General features: G+C 41.1%; 1 protein-coding gene across 8 annotated transcripts in view; it reads right to left on the bottom strand.

Moving 5' to 3' along the window:
* The window catches only part of ADGRF5 (adhesion G protein-coupled receptor F5), a 102,843-nt gene that overhangs the window by 7,302 nt on the left and 70,856 nt on the right, over positions 1–24,685 (bottom strand). For 4 of the 8 annotated variants that reach the window (XM_077999824.1, XM_015136504.3, XM_015136505.3 and 1 more), the window contains exons 5-17: positions 24,207–24,383; positions 23,668–23,774; positions 22,189–22,247; positions 21,596–21,738; positions 19,947–20,168; positions 18,354–18,557; positions 12,189–12,359; positions 9,015–9,134; positions 8,643–8,852; positions 6,692–6,904; positions 4,811–4,966; positions 2,515–2,723; positions 352–531 (exon numbers count right to left, since the gene is read on the bottom strand). In XM_077999824.1, coding sequence (XP_077855950.1) covers positions 352–531; positions 2,515–2,723; positions 4,811–4,966; positions 6,692–6,904; positions 8,643–8,852; positions 9,015–9,134; positions 12,189–12,359; positions 18,354–18,557; positions 19,947–20,168; positions 21,596–21,738; positions 22,189–22,247; positions 23,668–23,774; positions 24,207–24,383 — 2,171 coding nt within the window. The remainder of the gene's footprint in view (positions 1–351; positions 532–2,514; positions 2,724–4,810; positions 4,967–6,691; positions 6,905–8,642; positions 8,853–9,014; positions 9,135–12,188; positions 12,360–18,353; positions 18,558–19,946; positions 20,169–21,595; positions 21,739–22,188; positions 22,248–23,667; positions 23,775–24,206; positions 24,384–24,685) is intronic. The other 4 variants (XM_077999826.1, XM_015136507.3, XM_015136508.3 and 1 more) reach the window with 1 other exon arrangement.

Here is a 24,685-nt window from a genome sequence, read left to right as displayed (position 1 = left end):
CCTCCCACGATTGCTTTAAAGTTCACATTTAGTGCTAGACCTTCGAGAATCTCATCTTGTATATTCTGAAAACATTTAATTCCTAGTTTTTCTGGAAAGCAAGTACAAATTTATTCCATTTTAATGAAGAAAATAAAGCAGAGATTCACTAAGAAATATTCCTAAGGTCGCAAAATGAATACTGGAAACATTTCCTAATATCCTAAAAGCTGTAGCTGGCAGAACTATCCTGAGCATTGCTCTGGAAAAGACAGAGAAGCTGCAATGGGGAGGAATTATGTTTCTTGAACACAAATTCTGAGGGGTGAAAAGGTAAGACCCAAAACTCCTGCAAAGGTTAGGCAAACTCACCATCATCGTTTCTGAATTTACTTCGGTTGGAACTGTCGAGAGCAGATCAAGGATGTTAATAATCGCTCCCAGACTCCCAGGAGAAGAGCTGATTTCATGTTCCGCTTTGTCTATGCTAATAGAAAGATCCTTCAGGTATGTAGGGAGCTTCTCATCCTGAGAGGGGCTCTTGATCAAAGCCTAGTAAAACAAAAGTCAACACAAAAAAATTTACCAGTCAGTTCAGCTATCGAATCCCGCTGATCCACCCCTGGCAAAATCTCTCACATCTGTAGTTTCCTTTTTGCTCCATTTCCATCAATATGTCCCGTAAGATGATGCGCTTATCTCTTAAGCACTCCATGCACGCTCTTCAGAACAGAATATGACATAAGGCCACACAGAGAAGGGGAACAAACCTATGTCAACCTGATAGCTAACTAAAACAAAAAAGGGAAGCTAGATGTGATTGCTAGAGAAGTAGGTTAAGGTTGAGTGCAACGGTCACTTGGATAGTTGGCATGGAAGCACAGTTGCCACTCTTTGGTTTTCTCATATCGGTTACCCTGCCAGCCATTAAAGTGACTGACCCTTCCAATTTTCCAGGGACTGGTCTGGTTTATACCTTTTCTGCTAGTGTAATTATTAAGAGTGCCCTCTTATATTCTCAAAATGTGTCCCGACTTGGATGATAGATTATATGGTCACCCTACCTATAATGATTACACTTCTGCTTTCTAACTCTCTCTTCCTTATATGCATAGAATAGCTCAAATTCTGTCTTTTATGAAAAGCATTTGTTGAAAGTTCCAACCCAGGAAAGTTCCTTCCTCTGAATGCATAAGTATTGGTTTTATATAACATACTTTCATTTGTGGCATCTCTAGTAGTGTCATCTTGTGTTCTAATTTCAATATTGCTCCAATTAAATTATAAGCTCCTTAACAACATGAACCATGTGCTACATTTCTTTGCATTCTTCTCATTCCCATAATTCCTAACATAGTACAAGTCATATATCTCAGCACACAGTAAGTACCCAGTAAGTATATGCTGAATGGATAAATCAAAAGAAGCATGATAGAGCAGCATGATCCTTTTCCATTGAAAATGTGTGTAGGTATCTAGAATTGGGACTTGGGCCGACATCGAGTTCAGATTACAATTTCTATCTTTCTTTATTGGGATAATTTATAGCCCTCATGCCTCATCCATCAAGGTCCAGCTCTGATGCCTTTTTTTCTTTTCAAGCAGATCTTCCTAATGTATCTTAGCCAAATTAATGTGTATGTAACTACCCAATTCGATTATATTCTTTATCAAATCAGAGACCAAGATCTGATTTGGCCCATTTACCTTGACAGCACCTATAATCATGCTTTGCACATAGTAGATATTTTAATAAATTTGGTGTGAGATAAGAGGCGAGATAGAAGTTAATTAGACAAAACACAAATAAGTATTACCCTTTTTTTTCCAATTATTTTCCTAGTGGTGAGAGGATTTGGAATTGGTTGTCTGAAGATGTCATCATTGGCTATAACATCACCAGTTGTATCACCAGAATTTTTTAAATGTAATTCATGGAATTTTAGAAGTCTAACAGCAAATCAAGTGTGGAGGTACCATTTATTTATGTTGACGGAAAGAAAGTAACTTCTCCCCTGTTACATAGCGGTAACCTCTATAGTAGGTAAGAGAGGCAGGGTAGTTGCTTCTTCAAAAGTACAAGTTATTTCCAAGTAGTGAGAAAATCTCATACCTGTAAGAGCATCAAGTCCAGCTATTTTTTTTTTTTTAAGAAATTGATGAAGTTTGTTTTTTTATATTGCTTCTTTTCCTGAAAGGATTATAGCAATTTTCTTGATACCAAAACTACCCAAAGGAGAGCAATAAGAGAGAGGATAATACTGCTGCCCCCTGGAGGTATGGAACACGTGGTACTGAGAAGTCAAGGTTAAGGTATCTAGCAGGTCTGAGAGCAGAACACATACTTAGTTGTCTTAGTATTTGAATCGAGGCATTTTGTCGTGTGTGTGTGCATTTTATTTGGAAATACACAAATAAACGTAGTTTCGGAGCAACACAAAGCAGCACCAAACCCATTTTCCTAAGTGCTGAGAAATATGATCAGCCAGACAGATTGCCCCACCAAGAGCTCAGAGTAGAAGCTTTTAGGATCACCTTAGCCATCTGGAGCAGACTGTTTACTGGGGCAAAGATGCAGTCATTTCTCTTCTCCTCCCACTGGGAGCCTACACATTTGTAAGTGATGATCCCACCAACAGGACTGTCAGGGCTGCTGGGAATGTTCGAGAACCGGCATAGCTTCTGGATGACTTTCCCGGGCTCTCCGACACCTATTATGGGATCTTGGCATGTGATGTTTTCCCCTGTGTTGGAAACATTGAAATAAAAGGGATAATTGCAAGGAAGAGACAAGATAGTAGAAATACGGTCAGGCCAAGGTCAAATTTTGATGTTTGAATTCATATTTCTCTTTACTTTCAGTCACCTTTTCAGAGCCACCCAATTTCTTAATTTTGCCCCTGATTTTCCAAAGCCCCTCTCTGCTTTCCACGTGAACCTGACTTCTCTAATCTGAATTTGCTTTTCCTAATAGAATTTTATACCTTAATCTGGAGATTCTCAACTGTGTCATATTAGAATCAGTGGGGGAGCTTTTGAAAACACCAGTGTCCGGGCTAAGTAAATCAGAATTGTCAAGGCTGGGATTTAGGCATCAGCAGGTTTTTAAGCCTCCCTGGTGATTCCAGTGTGCTGTCAAAGTTGAGAATCACTGCCATAATCCAAAGACATAATTGGTAGTAGGAACACCAGGTACCCATAACCTGAATATTCTAATCTATATGTTTAAGCATTTGTTCCTTCTGGTTTCCCTTAAAGGTGATTCTATTTCATCTCTTCTTATGACCAGGCAAGGATGGGGAAATGACACTTGCTGTGGAATCTCTCACGTCCAGTGGACCCCATGTGGAATCTCTCACGTCCAGTGGACCCTGACACTGATGAGACCCCTCCCTCACCAACTTTTTTTTTTTTTAACATTAATTAAGATCTTAACCACTCTATACAAATCTTAAATAAGTAATGTTCTACAAGGAAAAAGAAGCAAAACCATATCTGGTATATAGAAAGAGGAGAAGAACAAAGATAAGTGAGTAAAATGTGTTGGCTAAGATGAGTGAGGGGGAAAAGAAGAGGTGACCTTTGTTGCACCCTGGAGGGGCTGTACTTGTGCAAGGCAAGGTCGGGGGATAGTGACTGTAAATGGTTTCCCGTTTTGGTGTCCAGGGGATAGTTGCCAACATATGAGAATGACCACAAACCATTCAGTAAACTCAAACAAACTTGGTGATAATGATCCTTTGTCTATCACAAGTCCTATTACTGGGATGATTTAGGAGCATGAGGAGTTGCTTATGGTAGAAGCCCAGGAACATCATTTATCCCTTGCCTTAACATAAGATCCTCCCTGAAGATGACCTTATATTAGGATGATCTATCCCTCTCTGCTGCTGAGGGGAGCTCCCCAGCATGGGCTAGCATAGCAATGACTCCATAAATCATGACCTTTCACCTCAAAGATACTATGCGATGTCAAGTTGACACAGTGGTGGCAAAGGATGGGAAAGGCAGTCGCCTATTCTTGAGATCAATTGGTTTTATGTAGCCCTGTCTCAGAAATAAAAGAAAAGAAAATAAGCCATGTCCCCTGACCTCAAGGGGACACCTTCCCTTTACTGAAACTTCAGAGGATCTCAACCATGTCCAGATACTGTCCACTGCTATCTGCCTGGTGAACTCCTTAGCCTCCTGACTCAGCTGAAGTCTCATTTCACCTGCAATGCTTTCCTGATCCCTTTTTCCCCACCTGCCTTCAGCAGAGTTAAGCCACCCACAACATTTATATTTAGCTTTTACCATATTACATGTAAGAATATATATATATATATAGAGAGAGAGAGACAAAATCTCTCTGTCGCCCAGGCTGGAGTGCAGTGGCACGATCTTGGCTCACTGTAACCTCCACCTCTTGGGTTCAAGCGATTCTCCTGCCTCAGCCTCCCGAGCAGCTGGGACCACAGATGCATGCTACCATGCCTGGCTAATTTTTTGTAGTTTTAGTAGAGACGAGGTTTCACCATATTAGCCAAGATGGTCTTGATCTCCTGACCTCGTGATCTGCCCATCTTGGCCTCCCAAAGTGCTGGGATTATAGGCGTGAGCCACAGCACCCAGCCAATAACATTTTTTATCACATAGATTTCTCCCCCAGGCTTGAGGTCAGGGGACATGGCTTATTTCTTTTCTTTTAAATACCCCCATGGTGAGCCTAGGGCCTACCACAGTGAGGGTATTTAACATGTTTATTGAATGGGGATGAATGAGGGAGTGAATAAATAAATAAATCCCTGCCCTGACTATAACATCTTAAAGTAATTTAAAACGTTCTTACCAGGAACCAGATTCAGCTTCATAGATGGGCTCCAGACTGAATTATTAGCAGCATTGGTAAAGTGACAATACACATCAACAGTTTTTGAACACCAGGAAACTGAGTTTGCGCTGAAATTGTGTTTGTAGCACACTTGTTTTTTGTTAACTTCTTTTTCTAAAGACAGAATTATTGAAAGAATTAAGTCACAACATGAGTCTCTAATGCACAAATTGTGTTAAGATAACCTAATATGAATAAACCTGCCCAAGCTTTCCCCAGGAATGTGCCACATTCATTTTAACAGGTTTTACCTCTGACTCTTAGAAGTATGTAAGCCCACCTTTGCATGTGTGCTAGCCAAAACTTCTCTACTCTTCATGACTCCAAGTCACACATTTTTGACATTCAGAATGACTTTTCAGCATCCCACAAATCCTTCTTTCTATCTAAATTTCATCATGCTCTGAGTATTTATCCTATTCTGCCTTTACCATATTGGTACATAGTCACCTATTCGTGAGTTTGTCTTCTCTACTAGACCACAAGCTCCTGGAGAGAAAATACCTTGTCATATTTATCTTTCCATCTCCTGGTGCTCAGCTCAGTATCTGACACATAGAAAGCACTGAATGTATGCATATTAAACACAGAATGTTGAAATGTTGCATATGTCAAAATCCAGATTGATTATATCCCTCTACCATGCAGCCTTCTTTAAAGACTACAGTGTTTATTGAGTCCCCACTTTTCTGAACTTCCACTGTTTTTTCAGTCTGTATTATTCTGTTTGGATATTTTATATTATATGCATTGCCTTTTATGGCATGGGCCCTTCTAGATATTAAAATATGTGCCCCACTTCTTTTTTCTCCCTTTCATTGCCTACTATGGTGTCTTGCGTTGAGTAACTCCTCCAGAATAGTTATTGAAAGAATGAATGAGCTTGTAAATCCCTCAAGAAGTTGTCTGTGTTTTGAGATTTTGGGTTGTGAGCTCATACTGGTTGACTTTAATCTCTGGGAATCCCTGGGGATCTGGATTAAGGTCTCCATCTACCAGAGAGACTTTGATTTTTTTTTTCTTCTTTAGCTAGTTGACATAGGGTGCTACCAATGGACAACTTTAAACTTAGGTTGGCACTCATGAACCACATAGGAAATATAAATTCAAAGCCCAAACCCGGGTGATGGCAGGACAACTATATTTCTGGGGGGAAATCTTTTGTCCACCCAGAGATGAGGCCAAGGTCTCAACTCTGGCAGATGAATTTTGTTTTCCTAGCTTAGTCTTTTACTGAACATGTCATTTTTGAAGGTCTTGACATTGTGTCAATGGGGTGGGAGTGCCCAGGTGCTGTTTAGGGAGCACAGTCTTTATTTTTATGCCCTCTGGAGCCTTAAAATCCAAGGTTCTGGGTTTCTGACATTGGCAAATGCCCACAGGGAAGCTCCAGCATTAAAGCATCATTTCTATTTTATTTTCCTTTACTTTTTTGGCACTTGGTTATTTCTCATACTTTCTTACATGCTCAATTATGCCTTTAAAAGGATTTTCATGGCAGTTTTGTGGCATGCAACTTTACAGCATGGAGGAAAAGACTGTCAGAATATCTAGTCTGCCATATTCCTTAGAAGGTATCTCAATACTTTTTTCAACTTCTCCCAGTTAAAAAAAAAAGGGGGGGGCTCCACCATTGCAAACTCCCAAGACTGTACTACAAACCAATGAACCACCAGCCACATAGCAAAACAGAAGATAACAAAGACTCATGGGATTCTACTCTGTTAATTCTATCTCTGATACAGTCATATGTCTCTTGATCCCTATTTTAAGAGTAAATTTTTAGACTCCACATATGTGAAATAATATACTCTAACAATTCAGCAATCAGCATCTTACCAGCAGGAAGGGACAAGGAACCCATATGGAAAGTAACTTTGTAGTCTCCATCCTCCTCTATGCAGCACTTGATGTGATGGGAACCACTGCATAAAACTGTAGCTTCCAAAGGATCAACCATGATGTTCAGCTCTAGAGGCAGCGGGTGAACAACGACGTCTTTGGTTGCAATACTGTATGAATTCTTATATCTAAATATGCAGTGATAGGTTCCTGAGTAGAAGACAGCAAAAATGAGACGGAATGAAATAATCGCCCTTCAGGCGATTTGCTGGGAAGGTTAAGAAGAGCCTTAATTTTCCCTCTCAAGCTTTAGTAAAGGAATACCATACCTTCCTGGACACTGGAGGAAAAAATGCTTGATTGACTCCTCTCCTGGATTCTCCATGCATTTGAAGGACTAACCAATGACCACATAAATATGCACTTACTTTCAAATAAAATTAAGCAGCTTATTCAAGGCCAAACAGCCTGTTAGCGGCAAAATTGGATTTCAAACCAGGTTTTCAATTACTACTCTAAGGCTTTTCTACCAACCGAAGGAATCAATGGGAGTTTTGGTGTGTGCAGGGGTGGGGACTTTTTTGAAAATAATTGTTAATCTGATGGAACACTGTGGTGTTATGACGCCCCTGTCTCCCATCTCTAAGTGAGCAGGCCCCTGCTCATCATGGTCCCAGAGGACAAGTCATCATTTGGGCAGCTGCCATGGAGACACACAGCAAGATTACAGGGCACCTACAGTTAAGTAAGGCCCTTCAATTTTCTTTACATTGCTTCCCTTTGCCCCAGCTCTGGAAAAGTCAGAAGCAGCAGCTAACCAGAAGGCGAACAAGGAAAGAAAGGAAACTCCTTTTAATTTCTGCTGGAGGGAAGAGGGAATTTCAATTGAATATAAAATGACAGTATAGTAGATTTAGGGGAGAATATGACTTTTCAGTAACTGATTGTGGGATTGTTTAATAGATCAATGTGACTGGAAAAACTAAAATTATTCGTGGGTTATTGGCTTTTAGTAGGAAAGAGTAATTGGACAGAGCAGGATTGAGTCAGTCTGGAAGAAAAGTACTTCCATTTCCTGACTGTATACTATCAAGTCCAGCCCAAACAATAACTAGCTATTTCTACAATGTTGCCTCGGCCTTATATGAAAATATAAAGAAGACACAGGACTCACGGAATCTAGACTGATTAATCTCATAGTTAATGAAAGGCTTCAGAGTGGAGTGGCTAAGAGTTGGCCGCTAGAGCTAGTCAATCTGAGTTTGCATCCTGGCTCTGCCACTTGCCAGATGTATAACCTTGGGTAATTTACTTAACTTTACTGAATCTCAGTTTCCTCATCTGTAAAATGGGGTTAATAATAACAGTATCCTCTAGGTTTATTTTTCCACATGAATTAACACATTTAAATACTTTGCATAGTGCCTATCACATAGTTAAGTGCTCAATAAATATGACCTATTATTGTAGCAGTTTTGTCTCCCAATTTCTCTTTGCTTTCAAAGATTTGCATTTCCTCACAAAACAAACAATGGATAGAGGTAAACAGGAAATTAAAATGTGTTCCTTTTTTGGGAACCAGACTTATAAAATCTTTACCTAGCCATCCTAAAGCACAGTTGGGTCAAACACTCACAAGTGTCTAGTGAAAGTACTTTTAAAAACAATCCTCATAACTTCATGGCAAGAGCCCAGGGTCTGGAATTAGAGACACTAGTTCCATTCCTGGCTCTACAACTTAAGTTGTTTGATCATATTTACTTCATCTGTAAATATGGAAATAATGGCATCTTCCCTCAAAGGACAGTTGCATTAAGTGTGAAGACATATTGAATTTAAAGTGACTGGCATAGGCATGTCTCAGAGCAGACCCCACACAGATGGTAACTATTATTGCGTGTTTCCAAGAGCCCAGGCAGCACAATACGGTTTCCGGCCTTCCACTCACCATTCCACTCCCTGGTCGAGGTCTTGACTGTCAGTACTGATTCTGCTCCATCAGGATACCTCCTCGTGGTATAAAATCTTTGGTATATTTTAATTCCAGCAGAAGTATTCCAATAAACCTCATCATAGTTACTCACATCACTGATGCATTTTATAGAAAAGTTTTGTCCCTCAGAAACAGAAATTGTGTCCGGGGTCATTGTTAGATTGGCTAAAAAAAGGCAAACAATACAGACAAAAGAACACTGACAACAAGTTCAATGTGTAGTATCTCTGGGGACATTAACACATGAGTGAAACTTCAGAGAGGGACAGAAAAAAAAAAAAAAAATGAACCATCCTGACTCTACTCATGTCAAGGTAGGATTGGTACCTTGCTGCTCCTGGGCTTTACTTGTTTCTAGGCTGTTCCTGGTGGTGCTCTGCACTGTACTCATTTCCATCACATGCCTTAGGACCTCGTGCACTTCACTTTTGTGGCTGGAATTATCTCCTGATGATTAGCAGGGTAAAAGGTTGCAAACTTAGGAGTGTCGCCTTATCCCAAGCTTCCCTCCAACCTCCTCTGTAACATCTCAAGGGAGAACAAATGGCCGGGTTCCTCTAATAATCTCAACCTCTACTCTTTTAAAATACTTTTTAATAATGCCACATTGTGTATTTTTTTCTCTCTTTTAATATCTCTCCTCTATAAAAATGTGAGCCCTCAAGGGCAGACCTGTAGCCTCTGTGTCTTTGCATCTCCAGTACTCAATACTGGGTCTAGTACACAGTCAGTGCTTAATAAGTGAAAGAGTGGGCCGGGCGCCGTGGCTCACGCCTGTAATCCCAGCACTTTGGGAGGCTGAGGTGGGTGGATCACGAGGTCAGGAGATCGAGACCATCCTGGCTAACACGGTGAAATCCCGTCTCTACTAAAAACAAAAAATTAGCCGGGCGTGTGGCGGACGCCTGTAGTCCCAGCTACTTGGGAGACTGAGGCAGGAGAATGGCGTGAATCCGGAAGGTGGAGCTTGCAGTGAGCGGAGATCGGAGATCACGCCACTGGACTCCAGCCTGGGCGACAGGGCGAGACTCCGTCTCAAAAAAAAAAAAAAAAAAAAAGTGAAAGTGAATTCTGGAACTACATTTTAAGTACAAGAATCATAGGGCGTATTGCCCAAATATAAGTTGGTTGAAAAGTAATGGCTAAGAACACAATTACTTTTGCACTAACCTAATAATTACACCTGCACTGTCTCAGGTAAACTGGGATGTATGGGTACGTTAATTATAACTATAACTACAGTAATATAAGTCTTTATATGTAATTAATTTCACTATATATATACTCCTCTAAGAAGCTTCTCACAGGTTCATGGAAAATTACTAATCAAAAATATTAATAAGACTATTACAAACATAAAACCTTATATGAGCCTCCCACTATTTTAGTCTAACTATCCACTTCTCTTTGAGTATATCTTTACATGGTTGATATTTCAAAACACCATTCACTTCAGTCTTCTTCAAGTCGAAAGCTTCATTTTGTGAGCCCACTGCTGCTGGCCTACTTTCCCAGTCAGTGTGAAATCTTATTATTAATATTATTATTATTATTTTCTTTTTTGAGACAGGGTCTCATTCTGTCACCCAGGTTGGCACAATCATGGCTCACTGTAGCCTCAACCTTCTGGGCTTAATTGATCCTCCTGCTTCAGCCTTCCAAGAAGCTGGGACTACAGGCACACACCACCATGCCTGGCTAATTTTATTTTTATTTTTCATTGGTAGAGACAGGGCTTTGCCATGTTGCTAGGGCTAATCTCAAACTCCTAGGCTTAAGTCATCTGCTCACCTTGGCCTCCCAAAGTGCTGGGATTACAGGCACGAGCCACCATGACTGGCCTAAAAATCTTATTCTTAATCATAATCCAATGACATCAGGGCTTTTCACAGTTACCATCAGAAGCTGGGATTCAAATGTTCAGACACAGCCCAAAGCCACTCAAAGAAGGCGTAATGTGTCCCTGCATTGCCTTTCCCAGCCATAGGCATCTTGAGATGGCTCTCTAAGGCTTAGCTATTTCTGTGAGTAAAAAGAAGAAGGCTCATGGAACCATGAATTTGGTCCTCTTGACTCTCTGATGAGATTCCAAAGGACCAGACCAGTGATTTTCAGTAAAGGCTTAACACGTCCCTAAGACAGGCCCCAGTTTTGCGGATAAAGTTATGTTAAATAATTTGGAGAAAGATTAGTTTTATCTGAAAGCATTATTTTCCTAGAAGAGCTCATGAGTATTTTGAGCAATTTGCAGTTTTCTATAGTGAGAACAGTTTTGATTATTTGAACATAACACAACTCTTTGTGTTAAAACTAGGAATGCAAAACTGTTCTACCTGTAGATATATGATTATTATATAGCTATATATTATATATCATAGATATATATTAGATAGATAGATAGATTATGCCCACATAAACATAATCTTGATCTTTGTAAAAATGCTAAGTCACAATAGCAGAAAACAGTTAAGTATTGCTTATATCAGTCCTTTCTCTAAACTTGTTCAAAAAGGGCCTAATGATTAATCTAAATTGTTGATTTTTTGTAAGACAGGTGGAAAAACAAGTCTGAATGTCCTCTTTTTACACGTGGGGTGAAATCATAATGCTTTGATATAAGGAGAAATGACAATTTTAAGAAGCCTACCTAAACAATTAATTTAGAGACTAACAAATCATTCATTCCAACCACAAAATAACCAGAAAGAATCAGATTACTATCCCAGCACTTTGGGGGGCCGAGGAGGGTGGATCACGAGGTGAGGAGATCGAGACCATCTTGGCTAACACGGTGAAACCCCGTCTCTACTAAAAATACAAAAAAAAAAAAATTAGCCGGGCGAGGTGGCGGGCGCCTGTAGTCCCAGCTACTCGGGAGGCTGAGGCAAGAGAATGGCGTGAACCTTGGAGGCGGAGCTTGCAGTGAGCCGAGATCGCGCCACTGCACTCCAGCCTGGGCGACAGAGCGAGACTCCATCTCAAAAAAAAAAAAAAAAAAAAGAATCAGATTACTAAGGCTTTCTGCAGCATTGTCTCTGGAACAGGTGAAATGGGAGAGGAGGAATGAGGGAGGGTGTTGAGGGGTAGCGGGGAGTAAGCCAGGATGTTGGAATTCAAGAATGGGAGAACCAGGTAATGAGGGAAAAGGGGAAAATTAGAGACATTATCCTCATTACACATTCAATGATAATAGGGATAACCTGAGTGAGAAACCCTACTTCCCACTCCACCTCCTGCCTTACTCAGAGAATGCCCTGGGGTTCCTTCCTGGGAACCACTGTGTCCTACCACAACCATCCCCAATTGTTAAAACACTCCCTCTGAATTTAAATGGCAGAGAGGGAAATCCTTTTCTATCTCCCATTGTGTGATTTGCCCTAACCACACTACCTCTCTGTCCATTATTTTACTCATAGATATTTCCATAGCTCATAGTTCAGTGGCAGCACTTATTTAAGGTGGGACTTATTCGTGGCTAAAAATTCTAGGGAGAGTCCTTACCCACAGAGATGAATGTCACTTTTATGTTTGCACTGCCTCTGGCTCCGTAGGCACTGATGAACTCGCAAGTGTAGACGACTGTTGTTCCAGAAGACCCGCTTGGGCACTGGGTTCCATCAGCCTTGAGAGTGTATCTGCTGCAGCTAGAATCTATGTCTGTCTCAGGGGTTCCTGTAATGAGAAGCAAATTGTTGCCATCCCAGCGGGCTAACTCCTTTATTTAGTAGCAAAGAGGTCAAATCATTTTTTTCACAAAAGGAGTTACTATTTAAATAGATTTCTTCTCTGAATGGAGAGGAGGGGTTTACGGTGATTAGGTCTGCAGACTGTATCCAGGTTGCCTGGCTTCAGATCCCAAACTCCATCACTTACTAGCAAGATATTGTTGAGACAGTCACTTAACCACCTTGTGCTTCAGTTCTCCAGATATAAAATGAGGATTAATAATATCACTTACTTCCCAGGACCACTGTAAGGTTAAATGAGATAATATACATAAACTCTTAGAAAAGTACCTGACTGAGTCCTGCTCTAACAAAGACCATGAACGATGGTTTTTAGAATGTGAACAATGAAAAAGAGAAGCAAGCTGTTTGGGTGTGATTTAACTGGAAGAATACATGACAGATTATTTAGAGTACTATGATCATTAAAAAGAGGAAGAAGCAATACTGGGGCACCTGATATTCATATTATTTGAGCTTTTTTCACAGCATGTTCCCTGTTTAAATCTCTATGTTTTAGTGAAATCTTCAACTTCAACTTCATGCATTCTCAGTTACCAGCAGTTTCCCCTTCAAAATAGCTCCCTTTCCATACCCTTCTTTCCTTTCGCAGAAATACCATGCCCTCCATGCCATCTTTCCTCTTGCCTCAGGTTCTACAACACCTTGTGGCTGATTTTTCCTACTCTAGTCCCTTTACTCTCCCTCCTCCCACCTTGCCTGCAGTCATGCACTCCTAAGGCAATCTTCAAACACTATCAATTCTTCTGAAAATGAAGGAAAAAGAATAAGCCTTTTGACTAGTTCCAACGTAAATGTGTCTTTTTCAGCCCTGGCTGATCAATTATATTTGACATATTTTGATCAACATGTAACTAGATTTTCTCCCTAGACCCCAGAAAGGTTGTTTGAAACACCAAACTGATTTCCCTCTTTATCTATCTTGACTAAAGTACCTCCTAGCTCACAGACACGAGTGTCTGTGCCCATCTCTAAGGCTCACCCCTCCACTTATCTTTTGAAAATCCACTTCTTCCAATTCTTCCAGGACATCCCTTCATCCTTTGCCCTTCCTCACCCCGTGTCTTTAATCTTTCCTCCCAGATTTCCTCCACTTCAACCCCCAGATACACGCAAGTCTCCCTTCCTGAAATGTTCTTTCCCCAGTCTGAATGCTCCCTAGCCACCACTGCATTTCTTCCTCTCTTCATACCACGATGCTTCTGCATTTTCCACCTCCAATTTTTCACTCCCATTTCTCATCAAGTCTTTGCAATTGGCCTTCTTCACCCTCTCCTCTACCAAAAGTGTTCCTTTAAGGCCAACAGTGGCCTCCCCTCATGCTACTTTGACTGCAGCATCCCATTCTGCTGACCCCTTCTCTCTGATTTGGCGTGCTTGAGTCCTAGATGTCTCCTGCCCCTCTTTTCTCCTCATCCCTCCTTCTGGGTCTCCCTCTCAGGCTCTTTTCCTTCATCCCCTTCTTAAGGTTGCCCCTTTCCTCATCTTTTTCTCTACCGTCTCTCCAGGCAATCTCATCTATACCTATTGCTTCTAGAATAGCCCAAATTTGGATGACTCCTACTCTATTTCTAAGAGCAGCACTCTTGTTGGAAACTTTAGAAGCAAATTCCCAAGTGTTGCTCTGACATCTTAGGTACCTTCAACTCAATTGGTCCATTTAAGAACTCATCTTTTTTCTCCCCAGATAAAACCTGTACATCTTCCAACGTGTCCTTTCTTTGCTCTTGGCATTTCCCCAAATAAAAATTTTAAATTACTTGCATGCACTCACCTTTTACCCCTACTCAATTGTAAGAAACTTTTAGATTACTCTTCTGAAATATCTCACTATTGTCTTACCCACTCCTACCCACGGTAACTTGCTCAGGCCCCATTATCTGTTGTCTGCCTATTGCACATGATTGTAGCTGGGTCTCTATTTTCAGTTATTTGCCCCTGCAATCTATTGGCTATAAGACCTTAAAACTTATTTTTCCTAAGTTCGGCTCTCACCATCTGATGTCCTCTACTTTTGAAACCTTACCATTGCCTACAGAATACAGTAAAATCCCTCTTCGCCTGGTATATTCAATTATTCACAGTGTGATTCCAATCTGCTTCTCTTCTCTTTATCTTCTTCTATAGCTCTCTCTGAAAAATTAGATCATCTCCTGGGCCTTGAACACGCCCTGTAGCTTTGTGCCTCTATACCTGTATTCACACCTGAAATATTCTCCTTCCCTCTTCCTCCTGCTGACTCTTACTGATCCTTAAAAACCCATCTATCTCACCAAACTAATGTGCAGGACAATGATCTGTGCAAGAAGGAGTGTATAAAGAGATGTACAGAAATAATGATAGTGTGCAGTGGGTAGGTTCCATAAGAGAGAAGTCAATATATTATGTGGATTAAAGGAGGGATGTTTTAGTTGAGAGATTAGGGAAGATTTCAGAGAAGAGGAAGATTTGCTCTAGGCCTTAACAGACATTTAGGATTTTAATAGATAGAAATGGGGGCTGTAGTTCTGGTATGTGGTTGTATGTGGGTTGTGTGTGAGTAAATCCATACTCCTTGGAAAACTTGGCATTCCATCAAGCTGCTTCAGGGGCTGGTACTGTGTTGGGCGGTGGAAGGATAATAAACTGTGTAGGCTCCAATCCCTTCACCCTTCTTCTAACGAGAGCAGCTCCACTTTGGTCTGCTCTACACATTAGATGTGCTGTCAACGACGGGCAATTTTGCCTCCCTGGAGGACATTCGGCAAGGTTTGGAGACATTTTTGGTTGTTGCAACTGAAGATGTTACTGGCATCTTGTAGGTACAGGCCGGGGATACTGCTAAATATCCTACAATGCACAGAACAGTTCCACCAGCAAAGAATTGTCTGACCCAAAATGTCAATAGTGCTGAGTTGAGAAGACTTGCATTAGACAGCCATGCAAGATTCTGCTTGAAAAATGGACTCTATTGTTAACTCAGAAAACCACTGCTATAAGCAAAAACACAGAAGCAGCAGCATGCAGGTCTTGTTCAGAGAACAGTAACTACTTCTGTTATGCTGAGATTCAGAGAAAGAGTGGAGAAAGGCTCCAAAGAGATGGTAAACTCAGAAAACACAACCAGGACTTCCAAACTGGCATCACTCACATCGTGTTTCCTACAACACCCTGGGGCTCTGCAACCAGGGGCCCTGCATGGGAGGTACTGAATATAGCTAATAAGTTGGCACTTTGCTTTCTGGAGAAGAGAAGGTATGCAAAGTTAGATGACATCCCAGACCTTCCTCTATAACATGGTGGTGATGGTACCTACTTTGCAAGACTTTGGGTGGGGAGTGGAGAAAAACCAAGATGATAAATGTAAACATTGAAAACAGAGTTGAGGCCAGGTGTGGGGGCTCACACCTGTAATCCCAGCACTTTAGGAGGCCAAGATGGGCGGAGGTCAGGGGTTCGAGACCAGCTGGGCCAACATGGTGAAACCCCATCTCTACTAAAAATGTAAAAATTAGCCGGGTATGGTGGCAGGCACCTATAATCCCAGCTACTCGGGAGGCTGAGGCAGGAGAATCTCCTGAACCCCGGGAGTGGAGGTTGCAGTGAGTCGAGATCGTGCCACTGCACTCCAGCCTGGGTGACAAAAGCAAGGCTCTGTCTCAAAAAACAAACACACAAACAAAAAACAAAACAAAACAAAATAAAAAACAGAGTTTAATACATTGAATCTGCCACAATAACTATTTTGTGATCATGGTGATACCCTTAAAGAATACTCCTTCGCTTTTTTCCCATGTGGGAGGAAATCTTCACTGAATATTAGTCTCTTAAAGTTAGAAATTCTGCCATTGTTGATTATTTCCTTTCTGTGTCATCCTTTTCCAGAGTGCTTTGAATATGCAACGATTTCTGAGAGGTCACTCATTCAGTTCCAAATGCTTTGGGTAAATTCTTTTGCTTGATTGTGTTCTACAGACCTGGAAGAATGGTTGTTAGTAGAACTTGTGGAATTTGGAGAAGATAGTTGCAGAGAGGAAGCAGCAAGGGCAGGAGAAAGAAGGGCAGGGTGCCAGGGCAGAGGCTAAATTCATCAGAGAAGCCAGGTCCCCAGGCGGCCAGCCCTGAGGCAGGAAATCCATTGTTCTGCAGTCATTCATCCCGCTCTAAGCATCTGCGCCACAGACTTCCTGGTTCCTTTGCCAGAAGGCCAGGTTTTTCACCTTTCGGGGTTGAAAGCTTCTGAGCCAGTACCACAGGAATTGTGCAAGGTCTTTCTTCCATCTGGCAGTTCCTTCAGGATACCTACACCTCCTCTTCCTTAGAAATCAGGGAAGTGACTGCATGTATCATGGGTTAATATTTTCAACAGTTACCACGTGCCTTTCTTCTGAGTACTTTAAAGTCTAATACAAATGCTTGCAGGTGAAACTCCTTTGGAAATTACATGTGCTTAGGAAAATTTGCCTGTAAATTGATAGTTTCGTTGTTGTTGTTGTTGCTGTTGCTGTTTGAGACAGTCTCACTCTGTCACCCAGGCTGTAGTGCAGTGGCATGATCTCCACTCACTGCAACGTCGGCTTCTTGGGTTCAAGTGATTCTTCTGCCTCAGCCTCCCGAGTAGCTGGGACTACAGGTGCACACCACCACACCTAGCTAATTTTTTGTATTTTTAGTAGAGATGGGGTTTCACCATGTTAGCCAGGCTCATCTCGAATGCTCAACCTCAGAAGATCCGTCTGCTTTGGCCTCTGAAAGTGCTGAGATTACAGGCGTGAGCCACCACCCCTGTCCTGATAATTTTTAAAAAATAATTTAATCTATTTAAATAGCTAAGGCTTTGTAAAATGAAGGTTCCCCACACTAATGTATTTCATGGGTAAAGCTACATTTTACATTAAAGACTTTTTCTTTACAGATAAGCACATTATACTGTTGCTTCTTAAGAGAAGAGTTGGATCTTGCTCTATGCAGTTTCTAGGTAGAATACTGTGCAAACTCTGCCTGACTAGCTCATTCCAGTGCTGGCCCACCAGGCATGCACAATATAGTTTGGCCAAGATGACACTGGTTTTGTGAAACAAGACCTTTGGTGAGTCCTAATTCTTTCTTTCTTCTTCTTCTTCTTCTTCTTTTTTTTTTTTTTTTTTTCATATTTTGACAACCTTGGATAAGTCATATAATCTGAACCTCAATTTCCTTATTTGAAAATTGGAAGTAAAATGTTTCAAATTTGTGGTCAAGCATTTAAAAAGCAGTAACATATTTTTTAAAGGGTTAATCATAAACTGTTACACAAAACAGAGTGAGTATTGCTGTTTTAATTTATTACTATTATTATTATTCATCAATATAAACTGGAGGGTAGGGAACTTTAGGTAAAATTTCAGGTTGAAAACAAAAGCTAATAGGATCAGAAATCATATGAAATGACTGAGAGACAAACAGATCTGCAGAGAGAAAGGGATAAAGCTGGAGGCACAGAGATAGAAAATATTGAGGCATGTATAGATACAAAGGCAGAGAAGTGAGAAGGACCAGACACCAGGAGAAGACACACAGAAAGGAGAAGCTCCAAGTCAGACCTCAATGACAAGGGACCTCATCCTTAGCTCTTTGCTGAAGATGAAAGGAAGGTGAGCACAAGCTTTTCTTGTCTTTTTTTTTTTTTAGATCCAAAAATGCCAGGATCCTTCTGTCTTGGGTCTTCTGCTGCTGGGATCTCATCTACAACCAAAGCATGACACTTGTGTGCATATGTTTTTGGAGTCTTGCTCTAGAGTGGCTAAGCTGGAGCTGGCATCAAACCTAATGCCTTTTCACAGTCTGAAATCCAGAAAATAGCAGCCATCTGACATTTCCCGTTCCACACACCACATCTCCCATTTCTACTTGGCCAAGAGGCAAAAACCTATTTACAAAAGGGCTTATCTAACATTCTCACCTGGAATACTTATTTTTCCTTCCTGCTTCCATTCTACTTTGCTCCAATTAACATTACTCTGACTGCAGCAGTTCAAAGATACAGGATTGTTGTCACACATCACCTTCATTTCTTCATTTGCCAAAATTTGGATGGGCATAACATCTATTTTCTTCTTGCCCTCATATTCAAAAATATCTAGTATCAGTTTGCAAACATATTCACCTGCATAAAATACATGAAATCATGCATTATTACAACATATGTGTATTTTCTTAGAGGAATGGTACCCTAATTTCATGGATCATGACAGTAATGACAGCCTTGATGAAGCATCATTTTCAAAAGCATCTGAGACTTAGTCTAAAAATGCCTAAATAACCATTCAGGAATTCAGGAAGTGCAGATATTTTTGATGCCACAAAGTGGAGTACAGAGATGTTCTAAGGAAATAGTAGAAATCTTAGGGACTTTGCTAATAAGGAAGTAGGAAAGAAAAATTGAAAAGCCTTGGAGAATTAGAAGAAGATAGATAATATTGCCATAGTATTTAACCATGTGGTAAATCAAAATCAACAACTATGTGATAGGAGCCATATGTCTATAGCCCACCTCATCATGTAGAGAAAAGGAGATGGCCCCATTGGCTTCTGAGTTACAATGCAGTTATTACATTCCAGAATATGTCAGGTACACCACTAGTCTTAGGGAAGAATTAAGCTTTATGCTTGCTTTTGTAGTTGCTTGGGGTGGGCAAGAGGACAGGAGAAAGCTGAAGGGAGGGATAATAGTGGAGAACCAGAAAATTTGGTGAGGGCAGGGAGAATGATGGATATGTTCACTCTCCTGACTGTAGTAATGATTTCACAGCTGTACATGGGTCAAGACTTTTTAAATATGTACAGTTTATTATATATCAATTCCTTCCTCAACAAAGCTATTTTAAATTTTTTTTAAATCAGTTGAAAATTAAATTAATAATAAAGTAATATTATATACTAAAACAAAATAATGACAATAATTATATACTATGATAAAACAATGAAAATAATTAACTTTAAAATTAATTAACAATTAATACCATGGTGATATGGTTTGGCTCTGTGTCCCCTCCCAAATCTCATGTCGAATTGTAATCCCCACGTGTTCAGGGAGGGCCCTGGTGGTAGGTGATTCTCTCATGGGGGCAGTTCCCCCATGCTGTTCTCATGATAGGGAGTGAGTTCTCATGAGATCCGATGGTTTAAAATCAGATGTTTGACAATTCCCTAGACCCTCTCTCCCTCTCCTGCTGCCATGTAAGATGTGCCTTGCTTCCCCTTTGCCTTCTGCCATGATTGTAAGTTTCCTAAGGCCTCCCCAACCATGCAGAACTGTGAGTCAATTAAATCTTTTTTCTTCATAAATTACTCAATCTCAGGTAGTTCTTTATAGCAGTATAAAAATAGACTAATATACATGGGATTAATTTTCAGTTTTGAAAGGCTGAAGCAGGAGACTTCTTTGGGAAGAGAAAAACACTATCTACACGTCTACATAAAACACTATTACATATTTGCTTCTTTACAAGCTCTTCATTCCATTCCTCACACAAGTTATTGAATGGAGACCTACCTGCATCACCCGGAGTGATGTTGCGGATGGTGAGCTTGGACACCGAAGTCATGTTGTTGAACACGGCAGTGTAAATCGAGAATTTACTGCTGTTCTGGATTTCCAACTGCTGTTCTTCATAGCGCCAAGACACATTGGAGGACAAAAGTTCGTTTTCACACACCAGACTGACTGTGTCCCCTTCAAAGATGATTTCTGGTGTGACAGAGAACTTAGTTTCATCTGGAAACCCGAAGAAAAGGTAATAAGATCCCAAAGCGAATAAATGTCATTGATGCTACTCACCAGACACAACCACCACAGAGCTCTCGGAGGTCTTGACAGCATCTGTGGTGCTGAACTGGCTGAGGCAGTGTGTCTCCTCACTCAATCCCCATGCAGCTGGCGTCTGAGCCCTGAGGAAGTGTGTCCTGCCACATACCAGGGACAGGGTTTCCTGATTGGGGTCTTTGCCCTGTGGCTCCTTAATGGCAGTAATGGAAATTTTAAAGCTATTTTCAATATTTCAAACAGTGTGGTAGAAAATTGCACATTTACTTATGAAAAAAAAAAACCACAAACTAACTTAAATACAAAGTTTCTGTGCTACAGACTGGAATCATATCAACTGCTTCTTATCAATAACTGATATCTCATGCTTATTGAAAGCTCTGACCTAAGTCTTGAATGATTTAGAAAAGTAAAAACAAATTAATTAATTATAATAAAGTCTGCTTGAGAAATAAGAATTTCCTAATACTCATGGACCTCTGTAGGAGTGGGAGCTTCATAGATAGTAAGTTTGGATTTGAATCCTGGTTCTGTCCCAACTGTAACTGTGTGGCCCTGAGGAACTTGCTTAGACTGGCTGGGCCCTTAGTGCCCCTGTCTGGAAAACAGGAGCAGTGAGAGTTACATTTGGGAGGTAACTTGGAGAAACTGTAGCTATTATTATTGTTTTGGCAGTAAAAATCCATGGGATCACTGCCTTATCATTTCACAAATAAAAATAAAAACACAGCCAGGCATGGTGACTCATGCCTGTAATCCCAACACTTTGGAAGGCTAGGTGGGAGGATTGCTTGGGGCCAGGAGTATGAGACCAGCCTGGGCGATGTAGTGAAATCCCATCTCTAAAAAAAAAGATAAATAAAAAGTAAAAAATGTTAGCCGAGTATGGAGGTGTGCACCTGTGGCTCCAGCTACCCCAGAGGCTGAAGCAGGAGGATCACTTGAGCAAGGAAAATAGAGGCTGCAGAGAGCCATGATTATACTACTGCACTCCAGCCTGGATGACAGAGGGCTACACTCTGAGGCCTACTGCTCTAAAGTGATGGCCCTCTATTTCTCATTGGTGCATTTTATGAATATTTAAACCTCCACTGCAATATTGGTTTTACTTTTTTAACTTAGTTTTGGATCTGTTAATTTAGAAAATACACAAACCCAGATGGCTCTGTGACCCCCTTGTGCCCCTCTTCCACAGACCCCAGGTACAGTGGCATTAGTCAGATTGGGAGGCGCTGGCATAAGAGGAGGAGGTGGTACAGAACCCCCTGTGCCAGGAAGTGGAGTGTCTAGCTTCCCAGAGGACATTGTAACATAAGCTAATTTCCTAGGTTTACGCATAACCGTAAATAACATGACCATATCTAAACAATTTCACTTACTGCTAGTAAGTGCTTGAAAGGAGTTGTAGTCCATTTTGTAGGTCTGATTGAGGCTCTGTACAACTTGTTCATTGGCTTTATGTATTAACTCAAGTGATGGTGCTGTAGTCTTGACTTCATATGTCACAACCACACTTCCAGACCTGGACGGAGAACACTCAGTTCAGTAAAACAATAACTGACCTGGAAGAGTCTAGATATTTATGGCTTATTTGCTTAGGAAACAAAATGGCACAAACTGCCTGTTGCAGCATGAAAATCTATGGTCCTCATTGGCCAGCAGGATCTTCCAGTAGAAAGACATCATTGCATGGCATTATTTCATTTCTATATTTCTGAACTATTTGGACTACAAACTTATCCCTTATCTTTACTTCCAAAATTTTTGCACATGTATAGAATGAACACAAGTCTTTTTCTCTTTTTCTTTTAAACAGGTGCATCTGTAAGGGGTGAGATACTTTTTTCTCCTCTACCAAACTGCTCCTGCTGAGAATTCCACATGAACAATGCCTCTCTAGGGGGTTTACCTCCTTCACTACCATATGGATCCCAGCCACAAAGTAGAAATGACCAAATTAAAGTATTCTTACTTGAACCCTGTCACAGTCACGCCCTTGAAGCCTGGTAAAATTCCGTAACCCTTCCGGAACTGAAAAATAAAGCAAGATGAGTGTCATATATCAAAGTCTAGAAATAGGTGTATCAAAAGATCTGAAGCAGAGTAAAAACCACATATTCCTAATCACAGTAGGTAAAATTATCTTCCATTTTGTTAACTGTAGGCATTAGATTTCTGAAGAAATAATTCCTATCTATGTCAGTCTGGGTCCTCCAAGAAGTAGACACTAGATGAAATGGGCAAAAAATTTACTCAGGAAAATGCCTAGGAAAGAAAACGTGGAGGGAGCAGGGAAGATAGAGAGAGCCATCAGACCCCCAAATGAAAGAGAGGGAAGGAAGGTTGGATAAAAGCACCCTAGCCCGAACCTGGAAAGGTTCAATAAAGCCTTCCAAGGAGTCCCAGTATCTGCCAGACACAGATGTGCTGTGCCCCTTCATTGGTAGGGAGCAGCAGTGATGGTCGTGGATTTCAGAAGCAGCAGCTGCAACCCTTGCTCCATTACATGACCTGTACTTGGAGGTCTTGGAGGGGCATCCTCATGGCTGCCATACTGCAGGATTGGTTGGTGTGCCAGGTACCTAGGTGGTTGCTATGTAACTCTCTCTTTCAAAGCATATAATTTAGTGTAGTGTGTGTGTGAGGAGGTTCTCCTGCTGTGCAGACATATTAAATGCCAGAAATGTAAATCAAATATCCAAGAGCTCTTCTGAAGCGGCACTTCATCAAGGCACTCATGGGAGATGACAATATTTGGGTGACATGCTGGGATGAGCAGGAGGCTGCTAACAGCCTAAGGCAGGGCTCAGCTGCCAGGAGAAGGGAAGTCATTATCTCAGCCCACCTGTAATAATCTGTGACACATCCATTGGGAAGCTCTGTTCCAAATATGATAACTCCAGCAAAGTGTTTAGGTTTAGATGAATCAATTCAATGTGAAGCACTTAAGACAGTGACTGGCAGTTAACACTGGTGGAATAGTCTCTATTTTTATGTGAATAAATTTATATCTGTCTTAGGTATGAATGCCTAGCAACCTCTGGTGTAGAGTGGTTTGAAACCCTCTGTGCTCAGCCACAGGTTTGTCTGCCCAAAAGTTAGGAGTTTCATTCATGTGGTATGTGAAGAATAGAAATGCACCAACTGGTGCTTGTAGGCTATAGGTTCTTGGGGCTTTGAATAAGTTTTAGTGAATTGATGCCACCAAATCTTATCTGAAACAGTTCCACACTGGGAAAAATTTATACTTATAGGTCAAGGTGATGCCACACTGTCCCCTAAACATGATTTGATTTGAGCACATATTAATTCACCATCTCAGAGGTAAAAGAATAATAAATCCACATCCCTAAGTTCTGACAGATCCAAGCCACTGTTCACTGTGAATGCTATAGACTCAGTTCAGTCCAAACACTTTGTTGGTTAAGAGGCTCTTGGGGCCAAAACCTACCGCTGTTTCCAAGTCGGTCTTGTAGGACCTATAGAGGGCAGAGGAAGTGTTCATGAGGTCTTCTTGAAAGCCTACATTTAGTCTGACTCTCATGTTCAGGGTAACATCTGTTGAAAAACACAGGGCAATATTTACAAATATTATGTTAGTGTCTGAGTATATACAAACCAGAAACATTTGTAAGTTGTTTTTGTGTGTTCGTTTGAGATGGAGTCTCCCTCTGTCTCCCAGGCTGGTGTGCAACAGTGCGATCTCAGCTCACTGCAACCTCTGCCTCCCAGGTTCAAGTGATCCTCCTGCCTCAACCTCCCGAGTAGCTGAGACTACAGGTGTGCACCACCACACCCAGCTAATTTTTGCATTTTTAGTAGAGGCAGGGTTTCACTGTGCTAGCCAGGCTGCTCTCAAACTCCTGACCTCAGGTGATCCACCCACATCGGACTCTCAAAGTGCTGGGATTACAGGCATGAGCCACTGCACCCAGTTGTAAATTGATGTTGAATAACCACTCAACGCGCATTTAATGAACAGTTACTTACCTTCCTGAAGCAGGCAAAAAGGTCCCTTGGTAGGCAGTTCTTTAAGGCAACTGCAATGGTGCCCCGGGAGGAAGACGTCATGCTCTTGACAAGTGAGACTGTGAAGACACCTTTCCCGAGGCCACCCATAGCCTGTCTCGCAGGAGCACCAGATTTCATTCCCAGCGGGTCTGCAGACTATCATTAACCAGAATAGCAAGGAGAGACAAGGTGGAGAAGGCAGTCACCACATTTGTATTTATAGCCTGCAGGTATTCATTCTTGAAGAAAATCCTAATCTGACTTTCTGTTACCTTTCTGAGAACTTCAATAGCATAAAATTGATGTTTGCATGTATGCATCACCATGCTATTAGCCATGACAATCTGAAAGATGACTGCTGTGACAGTTGAGTGATGAATGGCTAAGTCATCTTTTAGATACTCATGCCTAATAGCTAATAGTCACCAGATGTCTATGATGATAAGTATAAGGTAGCC

Source organism: Macaca mulatta, chromosome 4 (assembly GCF_049350105.2).
Source record: "Macaca mulatta isolate MMU2019108-1 chromosome 4, T2T-MMU8v2.0, whole genome shotgun sequence".
Lineage (NCBI taxonomy): Eukaryota > Metazoa > Chordata > Mammalia > Primates > Cercopithecidae > Macaca > Macaca mulatta.
This window is presented reverse-complemented; position numbering and strand designations above follow the sequence as displayed.